Source organism: Capsicum annuum, chromosome 2 (genome assembly GCF_002878395.1).
Source record: "Capsicum annuum cultivar UCD-10X-F1 chromosome 2, UCD10Xv1.1, whole genome shotgun sequence".
Taxonomy (NCBI): Eukaryota; Viridiplantae; Streptophyta; class Magnoliopsida; order Solanales; family Solanaceae; genus Capsicum; species Capsicum annuum.
Window position 1 is genome coordinate 49,464,954 of NC_061112.1, and position 12,567 is coordinate 49,477,520.

The following is a 12,567-nucleotide window of genomic DNA, read 5'->3' on the forward strand; positions in this document are numbered from 1 at the left end:
ATAAAAAATGTTATTTTGGAATCAATCATAAATAAAGTCTGAAAATTGTGAAAATTTACATTTGAAATGAGATGTTATTTAACTAAACTGTGTGTGTGTATGTCTCTCTCTCTCTCTCTATATATACACATACATACATACTCATAAATTTTGAATTTAAGATATGTCAAAATAATAAAATGTGTGACTAATTATTCAAATATATAAATAATTATATAGATGAATAAATATTTAAAAAATATCTAAAAGACGTTAATTAGTCAAATAGCAACCAGAGTCAGATATTGGAAGGACAAAATTAGGTGTCAATAGTTGCCCATTCTTTGCTCGAGAATTATTTAAAAATTATCAAGCAAAGAATGTTGACTTAGTAGCCAATTTGGTCTGAACAAAGGAATGAATCATGGGAATCGAAAGAAATATGAGGGGATAATAAAAATGGTGTGACCGAGACTTTAGTTTCAAGTAATCCGGCTGTGGGTAGTTTTAGATTTAGAAATAAATAAGATTCCTTAAGAAAATTGATGAATGCAAAATTCGAATGAGAACAACACAAGTTGAGAAGATTATAGTATGAGTGATATTAAAAATATGGAGTGTAAATATGATTTAGGTCATGTTTAAAAAATATAAGAATAAGGAATTACGTTTTAAAAGTGATAGAGAGAGAATTGCTTAGACATCTCTCGTTTATTAAGAAACCCGATGCTTATCTTAAGGTCCGATGAGGAACCCATTATAGTTTTAAGGTAAGACAAGGAACCCATTGTCTTTTTAAGATCCAACGAGTAACTCATTATCATTTTAAGTTCTAGCGAGGGACCTATTATCATTTTAAGGTCCGACGAGTCGACCAATACCATTTTAAGGTTCGAAGAGAAACTCATTGTTATAAGGTCCTACAAAGAACTCAATATTATTTTAAGGTATGGTGAGGAACCCATTACTATTTTAAGGTCCAACAAGAAAACCAATGCCGTTTTAAGATCCATTGAGGTACCCATTTCTATTTAAGGTTCAGCGAGGAACCCATTGCCATTTTAAGGTTGGATGAGGAACCCATTATTATTTTAAGGTTCGACGAGAAATCCATTGATGTTTTAGGGTCCCGCAAGGAACCCAATATCATTTGATGTTGAATTGATAATGTAATGTATTATTGAATTTGATGTTTTCAAAATTAAGGAGATAGAGTAAAATAGCTTCTTTTCCAGATTGGAAATGTAATTGGGCTTTCTTTGATGATGTCGACAGGCAGTTATTGTCTTTGTACCTGCTGTTTGCACTCAAAGAACAGTTGTAAGTTGAAAAGTGAGTTTGACTCATACCTTTGCTTAGTTTGGCTCCTTGCCACTATTTTGATCTTTGGGATTAAGGTTTGTATTCCTTTATGGTGAAATTCATGAGATATTCTCAAATATTTCTGCCTTAATTTAGGATAAAGTTACCTTTCTCATTTCCTTATGAATTAGCATATTGCTTTCTTGTGGGGTTTCTCAAAATTTCTACACTAATTTTCAGTTATGGTGTCTTATATACCTGCTTCACTTAAAGAACAATATTAGTCCAAAATAGATGGTTGTATTACAATTGAACATCATGATATTAATTTGAATCTATCTTTATATGCTAAAGAGTCGGGTCTATTAGCTCGATATTTTAAATTTGAATTTGAGTAAAGTGTTTGAATTGGCTATTGAGGGGAGAGAAAGTTTCTATTAAATTGATACTGAGTCCAATAATGGGCTGTCTATATATACAAATAGAAATCAGGTTAGACATAGTTCATGAGTATGATGAATGGTAGATAACACATAAAAATATTATTAGCCATAAGGCCAATAAATATAGAATGATGACATTTTTCTTGTGACAATAATGGTCTGACTGTATCAATTTATGTGACCTGCTTTGAACATCTTTTGCCACAATTTGGAAATATTTTTGTTAGATTACCCTGAACAAAGATTTTACTAATAGTGATGGGATCATAGATGTTGCTTATTCGTTCTCATTGCACTTTTATCTCTTCCTTTTAAATTAGATTCTGGATTTTGTACCTTAGTACTGAATATTCATCAAATCATGACCTTAAATATTTGGTGGTAGGCACAATTTTTAGATGGATCAAATTTAGAAGGTGGATACTTAGGGATCCATCCCCTTTTGGTTGCACTATACTTTGGGCCCTCAATCTTTCAAATATGCTCGCTAATGGCTCAGTCAAAGGAATAAAGGTACAGGGCCTCATTCTCTTTGGTTGATAAAAATCGTATTGTACTGGAAAAGTGCAATGTTGAAAGTTAGGTTGTGCAAGATAAGTCTCAGTTTAAGAACCTTGCTAGAAAGAGTAGGGTTGAATATGATAAGCCTCATGTTAAGAATCTTATGATTCATAAGGTTTGAGATGCTCAATATGGGAAACAAAAACAACATGGATATCTTTATTATTCTGATAGTCTTGTGTCTGAGGTATGGAGGGTGATAAATTCTTTTCACTTTCATCGGGTGGATTCTTTGATGCTTGAAAAGTGGTTTTCATTGCAGAAACATCAATGATTCTCCCAGTCTGAATACCCGATTCTAATTTTTTTTCTGATTAAAATAAGACTTTTGGAAGTGTGATTGCTTAAAAAGTACAATACTTGATTGTATATTTCATTTAGAAACCGAATGAAAGTTTGGACCAACTCTTCTTCAGGTACAGAAGGACATATTTTAGAAGTATCCAATCTCCATCATATTGCATATTCCTCAAAAGATTCATATTGCATATTCCTCAAAAGATTCATAAGCCATTCTCTTTACTTCAACCAAATTCCACATTGTCGAATCAACCTTGATGTTTAACTTATATTGACCATGAAGTCTTGAGTGATGTCTTACCATGCATTCCATTTGTCAAAGTATTTTTTGGTGAATCTCATGAGTGTTGTTTATGATAAACGTTGAATAAATAATCTCATTAGGAGAGCCTCATTGTACCCTATTCTAACTTATCGACTGCAATAGTCCTTTAGATGTGTGATTAGGTCTCCATGCCCATCAAATATGTTGACTTTTGGGACTGTCTCCTGAAAATAAATCAATCCTTAGAGGTAGACACAGTTTCTCATACCTCAAGTGATGAATATTTTTAAAACTTAGATTCTCACCCAACCTCTTTCTAAGTCATGAAGCTTTTGCTGACGTGCATCGAAATTGACTCTCTCACTTTCAAGAGTAATGTGTGTTAAAGAAAATTATTAAAGGGTGTATGAGTAAGGTGAGAATAAAAAGACAAAGTCCCAATAGTGGTTTCCATTGGTCGAAAAGAAAGAAGGGTGTAATCTTTCTGGATATCGAGCATATTTATCATATTGCAGATTTTTAATCAAGTCAATACTAAAATGCTAGAATTTTTTTTAAAAATAATAAATAAAAAAACAAGAGTTGATGTGCCTAATAAAAAGAGCGATAGTATGAAAATATGAGTTACCTTGTCAAAGAGGACTATAGAATGAATGTGTGGGCTAGAACTTAAGTTTGAGAAATGAATTGATATTAATAATGAAGATAAGGTCTAAGAAAGACCTAAATACTAAGCTCATACTTAAAGCTAATCAAGTGAACAAGTTAATAATGATAAGATATTTAAAAACCACACAAAGAATATTTAAAGAAATTTTATTTTGAAAAAGCGATATGATTGAAGATTTGGAAAGTTTTTGAAGATTTTGAAAAAAACTGATGAACTTAAAATGTGCCTGATTTTCAACTTAGTTTTTGAAATAGTTGGTGAATTTGAAAATTTGTGAAAGTTATTTGAATACAAAAAGTTCTACTTTTCACTCTCACGACATAATGTGAAGACAAAAGAAAGGAAGGATATAAGATTTGATACAAAAATTTATTTGAGTGATAAAGATCATTTTCAAATTTGCCCGGATTTCAAAAATAAAGAAAAAAAGAGGAGCACATCCTTATATAGGATTTCCTACACATCTTGTTTGACACAAATTAGGTCAGACGTCGTTCGAAACTTTAGACTTAGAAAAATTCGAATGGCGGATGGAGGGATAGTATAGACTAAATGACAATTTAAATAATAATAGGAAGCACATAACACATAATGGTTAATTAATGTGTGACTTATAATCTCCTGAAATTTAGATAGACACAGACTGAGGGTAGAATTATGCGAGAAGGCACGTGGTTCTACAGTAGTAAAACTATCTTCTCCATCACATCTTAGACAACTCTCTATAATAAGGTTCTTAAAGATAATTTGGAGAATTGCGAGGGCACAACCTCCATGTATTGTGTATACTATGTGCAATGTAAAGCTCCCAAGTAGAAAAAGTACGAGCGAAATGTAAATTCTGTTAAGCGATAACAAGTAGCATATAGTGAAAAAGCGGTAACACATTTATGGATAGTTTAAGTAAAGTGATGAATAAATAACATTGAAAATATTACATGAATCGGTAAGAAATAAGTAAATAAGATAACAAGTACAAGAGACATTAACAAGTCATAAACAAGTAATGGAATAAGCAAAAGGATTTCACATGGACACAACTTAACCATTCAAGTAAACAAGTGAAAGAAAAACGGAAAGAGGACAAGCACGGAGAGAAAGAATAAATTGTTAAAGCAACAAAATAAATGAAAAAAATGAAAAGGTTTATCATGATAATACTTCGTGAAACAAAGGAATAAACATAGCTAGACAAATAGCTCATTCAGGGAATCAATCAAAAATGTCAAATAAAAAAAGAAACTGACTACTCAAATAAAAAATAACAAATGAAAGGAAAATAGTTATTCACAAAACAATACACAGAAATAAAGTGTAAAATCCTACATAACACACGAATTTATAGTGAATAGAACCTAAGTATCCCTAGTATAGTCGGCATGTTATCGCGTCCTATTTTTTTACGAAAAGCAGAATTCGACATGGTTTTGAAAGTGCGACAGACATATGTCAAAGAATTTTTTTTTCCGTCTCCGATAGAGCAATTCCACATGAATCCCACACTAGTGACTTCTCTTTTAACTCTTTTAGGATTATTTAAAAGAGAAGAGTCTCCACCTAACAAATTAAGGTACGTTAGAAAATCATTCTAAACTAATTAAAAATATTTAATTAGTCTGTATCACAACAAATTTAGGTAAGGAATCTAGTTACCTAAAAAAGGTTTTAGGCACATTTCGAGGTCCACAATTGTAGGTTCCGGCCAGATATATATATTATGCGGGAGAAAATTATGTGATAAGCAAAGGTCAATTTTTTTAATCATTTAAAATTAACTTAGCTTTTAAACATGAAATTTTTATTTTTATAAACTAGGTGTAATCATTATATAATTAATAATTAACTAAGTAATAAAATTATTAAACACAAAAATAAACAAAATGTGAATCAGATAAGCGAGAAGATATAAGGAACACAATAATGTAGCCAAAAGATTTACTTAAATAATAAATCTAAACTACCCTAAATAATCAAAATACGCAAAGTGAAAAATAAATAAATAAAAACTGGTTAAAGATAAGAGAGGTTAAAAGATTTTGTTAAGGCTTGATTTTATAAACATGCAAAAAATAATATGAAAGCCTATAGATGGTTTCTGTATGAATAAAGTTTGTGCTAATATGTAGAAATTTAATAGGTCTATAAATATGAAAAAATAATTAAAATCTTATGATCATGTCCTTAAACTATTAAACTTGTTGCCCGGATAGATAAAGGCACATTAAAAAACAAAGAGCACATAATGTCCCACCCCTGGCAGCCCCTATTTTTATTACAATAATAGAGTTCATACAATAATTATTATAGGCCAAATAAATAGAAATATTACAAAGCAAAGACTATTTGGACAATCTTGCAAAGCTCCCCTTAGCCACATGGCAACTCTCCACCATACTCCAGTACTTAGCTTCTAATAAAGCACCTGTTAAAAATAACAAACATGTACGATCGCACAAAAAGAATACAAAAGTCATAAAATATTTAATTTCCCTGTCATGCTATGTACATTCAATAAATATGTTACAACAACAACAATATACCCAGTGTATTCCCACCTAATGGGGTCTAGGGAGGGTAGAGTGTACGCAGACCATACCACTACCTCAAGAGAAGTAGAGAGGCTATTTCCGATAGACCCCCGGCTTAGGACCAATAACAGTATAACAAATACAAAAAGTAGGCGAATATAAACTAGTATGATACACAGAACAAACTAACTGTATAACAAACACAAAAGATAAGTGCCTAATAAACTAGTATGGGATGCAAAAAAAGCCAACACCACTAGCCCCAAACTACAGCCACAACTCTACAAACCAGAAACTCCAGACCCAAACGAGCACTCCCCTATTACTACCTCCGCGCTCCCACCCCCTAACCCTCTACCCTAATCCGCGTCCTCCACACCTTCCTATCAAGGGTCATGTCCTCTGTAAGCTGTAATTGCTCCATATCATGCCTAATCACCTCCCTCCAATATTTCTTCGGTCAACCTCTAGCCCGCCTAAAACCATACCTAGCCAGAGTCTCACACCTCCGTACTGGAGCATCAGGCCCCTCCTCATCACATGCCCGAACAACATAGCCTCACTTCTCGCAATTTATCCTCCACCGAGGCAACTTTCACCTTCTCTCGAATAATCTCATTCCTCACCCTATCTTTCCTGGTATGTCCACACATCCATCGTAACATTCGCATCTCTGCCATCTTCACCTTTTGGATGTGGGAGTTTTTAACTGGCCAACACTCTGCTCTATACAACATAGTCGTCCGGACTACTACCCTGTAGAACTTACCTTTAAGCTTCGGGGGCACCTTCTTATCACATAGGACTACTGAAGCGAGCCTCCACTTCAATCACCCTGCCCCAATACGATGCATGACACCCTCATCAATCTTACCATTACCCTGAATTATAGACCCCAGATACTTGAAACTCTCCCTCTTTTGGATGGCCTGAGAGTCTAGCTTTACAACCACCCCATTTTCTTGCGACATATCACTGAACTTACACTCCAAGTACTCCGTCTTGGTTATACTTAACCTAAAACTTTTAGATTCAAGCGTCTGTCTCCAAATTTCCAACTTATCATTAAATCCACCCCGAGTTTCATCGATCAGAACCATATCATCTGCAAATAACATACACCAAGGCACCTCTCCTTGAATATGTCGCATAAAAAAATCCATCACTAAAGCAAATAGAAATGGGCTAAGAGTCGATCCCTGGTGCAACCCTATCAAAACTGTGAAGTGCTCTGAATCTCCACCTACCCTCCTCATACGAGTCTTCACACCGGCATACATATCCTGAATCGACCTAGTGTACGCCACGGGAACCCCTCTAGCCTCCAAGCACCTCCACAAAATCTCCCCGGAAACTCTATCATATGCCTTCTCTAGATCAATAAACACCATGTGCAAGTCCTTCTTCCTCTCTCAAAACTGCTCCACTAATCTCCTCACAAGGTGAATAGCCTCAGTGGTCGAGCAACTAGGCATAAAACCAAACTGATTCTTAGAGATTGTCACGATCTTCCTCATCCTCCACTCTTCCACCCTTTCCCAAACCTTCATAGTATGACTCCACAACTTAATACCTCTATAGTTGTTACAACTCTAAATGTCTCCCTTATTCTTATACACTGGGATCATCGTGCTCCACCTCCGTGCTTCAGGCATCTTAGCAGCTCTAAAAATTATGTTAAACAACCTTGTCAACCACTCCAGACCTGCCCCGCTTGTGATCTTCCAAAAATCTACTAGAATCTCATCTGGCCCCGTCGCCCTACCTCGCCGCATCCTACGAATATCCCCCTTGACCTCCTCAATCTTGATAAGCCTACAATAACTATAATCGCAACCCTCCTAAGATATCTCCAAGTCTCCCAACACAGAACCTTTGTCCCCCTTATCGTTCAAAAGTTTATAAAAATAGGACTGCCATCTCACCCTAATGAGGGCATCCTCAACCAACACTATACCATTCTCTCCTTTGATGCACTTCACTTGGTCAAGGTCACGAGCCCTCCGGTCCCTGGCCTTGGCCATCCTATACAAGTTTTTATCTCCGTCTTTCTCCTCTAAAGCCGCATACAAACTCTCAAAAGCTGCTGTCTTAGCCGCCGTAACCACTAACATAGCCTCTCTTCTAGCTACCTTATACTTCTCCTTATTCTTCTGCCTTTTCTCATCATCCTTACTTCCAACCAACTTAGCATAAGCTACCTTCTTAGACTCCACTTTTCTCTTGACCTCTTCGTTCCACCACCAGTCTTCTCGATATTTTCCAGATTGACCTCTCAAGACACCCAACACCTCTCTAGTGGTCTCCCTAATATAGCTGGCAGTCGTCTCCCATATATTATCCATACCCCCTCTACTCTCCCGCGTCTTTCTACTCTTCAAATTCTCTTCCATCTCCAAAGCACTAGCCAAAGTCAAGCTACCCCACTTAATCCTGGGCCGTGCCTCCCCACTTCTCTTATTTTTTCCCTTATTCATAACCAAGTCCATTACCAAAACCTATGTTGAGTCAAGAGATTCTCGCTAGGTATGACTTTACAGTCTTTACATAGCGCTCTATCCTCTTTTCTAAGAAGCAAAAAGTCTATCTGAGTCTTGGCCACTGAACCACAGAATGTAATAAGGCGATCCTCCTTCTTTGGAAAGCTCGAATTCGCTATTAACAACCCAAAAGCCATAGAAAAATCTAACAGAGAAGTTCCTCCTTTATTCCGCTCACCAAAACTGAAAACGCCATGCACATCATCGTACCCTCTCGATAGAGACCAAATATGCCCATTGAAATCCCCTTCCACGAAAAGCTTCTCAGTGCTCGGGATGCTCCTCACCACCTCATCTAATACCTCCTAGAATTCCTTCTTCTCCTCCTCATCCAAACCTACTTACGGGGCGTAGGCACTAATAACGTTCATCGTAGACCCTTTCATGACTAACTTAATAGACATCAGTCTATCACTAATTTTTTTTACCTCTACCATCCACTCCCTAAGATCTTTATCTACTAAGATACTTACCCCATTTCTATGTTTTAAGCTACCCGAGTACAACAACTTATATCCATCCACATCTCTCGCTTTAGTGCCTACCCATTTAGTTTCCTGGACACACACTACACTAACCTTTCTCTTTCTAAGAATCTTCACTAGCTCTATAGAATTATCCTACAAAGTACTGATGTTCCAAGACCCAACTCACAACCTAGAAGCTTTCTTATCCCGCCTAACCTTACTACCCCTAGCCTCTAACCCCAAACACGATCCTAGACCCGACCATGACCCAACCCCATAAACCCTGACCTAAACCCAACACCTCCTGAACTTGACCTTGACCCCGACCCCGACCTATGACATGACTCTTGTATACCATCGCCAATCACCACTACTATGCAAACAAAGGGGAAAGAGATGAAAGAAAAATGGGAAGAAAGATAAAAAAGGGGGATCAAGATAAGGTAAAAAGGGCACACTAGTTACAATAAAGTCAATAAAGGAGCTAGGGACATAACCAACAATCTATAATAGATAGAGAGCAACTAAACCAATAATATAACACAAATTTTGATAAATAATAGTCAATAGCAGGAACAAATACTACCACAATTAATGGATATGCTAGTAAATTAAGTAACAGTAATCAGACAAGGTAACACACTCCAAAACTACTAGGAACAATAAAAAGATTAACACGTAAAATCCTATTACAAAGTAACCAATCAACAAAAAATTTGATACCTACAACTAGATAATCAGCTAAGAATAGTACAGAACACTACCAGTATCAAGAAAGCTAAACACAACTAGAAAAGATGGATCGAGTGCACCTGATCGAAGCTGGGTTGTGACGGTATACTTGGTTGAGTCACTGGATTCTGGCAAATTACGGTAGAAATTGGTTGCTGGAATAGTATCGCCGTAATAGTGTCACCAAAAGTGTTGCCAAAATAGTGTTCCTCAATAATGAAGCAACTTCCAAACTCGATATTTGAAAAATTAAGGCTCGAAACTGGTCGCAATAAATGGATTGAGTCAAATGGGATCCTGAGACTCAAACCAGTAGCGAAACTTGATGAACCCGAATCAATAAACGCAACTGAACAGCCAACCCTTATATGAAACTATCACAAAAACCAATTCGAATATGGCTAATTTCAGTAAAAATCCACTGTTGATTCACGTCCGGCGAGTCTTAATATTATCCAACCAGTTCTGTTTAGAAATCGAAAAAAACAAAGAATTTTAACTTGAAATATCAACCAGCTCTGGTTTGTGGTTGTTGTTGGGGTGGTGGCAGCTTGGTGGATCTGGAAGCTCACCGGTGGTCAAATTTGGTGAAGCAGCGACAACTGGTGGGTTTTTAGGTGGTGGTTTATGTGGTTGGTAAGGGAGGAGAAGGGATAGGTAGCATGCGGTGGTAGGGGATTTCATGGTGGCTGGTTGTTTGTTTGTGAGAAGCTCTCCGGTAAAGGAGATGGTCTTTGAGAGAGAAAAGAAAAGACAAAAGAAGAGAAAAAAATGCTTAGCAAGAATTATCATTGAAGATTCCACTGATAGACAAGATGTTTAAAGATTTTTGAACATAATCAAACATGTTCAAGGAAATTAGAAAGAAACAAGCGACAAATAAAAAGATGTAGAAAAAATAACTAGAATATGATTTTAACCATCACACTAAACAATCAAATTAATTTTAAGGCCAGTAACTCCAAAAAAAAATAATGAAAACAAAGCAGATACAAGTGTAGCGGCATACCAATCTACTTTCCATATGAATGCTCAAGGCGTTCGACCCATCTAATACATATAACTTTGATAGGAAATAACACTACAACAAACCAGCACAATAAGAATCAAAATTTCTTTGACGAAAAACTAACCAGTGAGAAGTAGATGAATAATAAGAAAATTAGAAAATCGATAAGAGCTTGAGAAATATGTAAGAAAATAGGAGAGCAAATGAGCCAAACATGTGAATAAAAGCATGAGTCAAAAGTTTTTTTTAAGTGTCTCCCTTAATTGTGAGAAGGAACACTTGTTATATAGTAGAAGGGTTGTAGTCAATCACATATGATAAAAGGAAGAGAGAATATTTCTATGATTAATCAAGGAAAATTATTTTCCTTAAATAGATAGCTGAATCATTCAAGTGTAAAATGATCTTAAATTTATCATAAATAAACAAGTAATGGAGTTGTCACATAATTCTAACTTAATTATTATAAAGAAGAAATTTTGAGTTACCATATTTAACAAATAACAGCAACTACAATTCAAATTCAAAAGCGGAAGAAAGGAAATGATTGGTCAAAGTTACCATAAACTACCAAGAATAGACAAGTAACCACAATTTACATATAATCTTGAATTGATTCATATAAAGTAGTCATATAAAGTAGAACCTTATTGCTTCTATAATTATCAAAAAAAAGTCTGACCATTATCAATTCAACCAATGAAGCAGACAATTACTCAAAGCTATCAAAGTATCCAAATTAGACAAATATTAATAGTTATTAACATATTAGATTGCCAAATGACTGTCATAAACATATATTTAATGAGAAAATGACTAATCCAGGCTATTTTATAAATTGAGCATCATAACATTGAGATCTGAATTTAATTTCCATGGGCATGTATTAAGGTATAAACATAACTGCGGGACCAACAATCCAAACTAGGAATAGTTAGAGTAATTGAGCTATAAACGTTATTCTTACCAGAAATAGGTAAGCATTAAACATTCAAACATAAGGTCAGTACTAAAGGTCATTTTTGGAGATGAATTCAAAGGACTCCATCTTAAAACCAAGACCTCAAAATTTCACAGAGACAAAGTCATCTCGTTATTCTAAATTCAACCTCGAGAAACCAACGATGTTTTCAACTTGGTTCTTACTTCAACAGAGCTTCCAAAGTTCTTTCGATAAATGAAACTTGGGGGGGGGGGGGGGGGGGGGTTCAGATTTAAGAGAAGAGGAGAGCATTATTGGGTTCGAAGTGAGTACATGAATGAAAAATAAAGAGAAAGTGAAGTGATTTCTTTACTTTATGAAAGTAAAGTTCTCCCACATTGGTGTGAGAAAGAAACTTTATTTACTTATATTGAGAAACATTTATTCATGGGCATAGAGAGGCAAGAATAAGAGATGCTTTGTGTTGTCATTATAGTCGCTCGATCAGCTCGACTTTGGCTTCGACTTCGACCCCAAATTTGGATCTGGATTTATCAAATGATTGAAATATTAATTTTTTGGATAAAATTTATTCAAAAATTGAAACTAAGTGAAATTTTTATCCAAGAATCCAATAGGAAAGTTTTCTCTGTTTTGCGGATGTACTTTAGACGTAGTGCGAATGCGATCATAATGCACCTTAATGGGATGCAACCCTTAAAGGAAAGAGACATTATGGTTGGGGCATAAATGTGAATTGTGTGCACACCTGGCGACTTGCGGATGCAGATCCAGCGCAGAACTTTCTTGAAATTACCAAACGCTACCTGTGGGCACAGGTCTAGCATA

The 12,567-nt window shown here is 35.5% G+C and overlaps 1 protein-coding gene across 1 annotated transcript; it reads right to left on the reverse strand.

The window, feature by feature from the left end:
* Positions 1-5,859: 5,859 nt before the first annotated feature.
* LOC124896148 lies at positions 5,860-8,441 on the reverse strand. Its single transcript, XM_047407687.1, has 3 exons — positions 8,045-8,441; positions 7,034-7,153; positions 5,860-5,942 (listed from the first exon to the last, which is right to left on the reverse strand). The coding sequence occupies exons 1-3, from the start codon at positions 8,439-8,441 to the stop codon at positions 5,860-5,862; spliced, it is 600 nt and encodes a 199-aa protein (XP_047263643.1).
* Between the last annotated feature and the right edge of the window lie 4,126 nt (positions 8,442-12,567).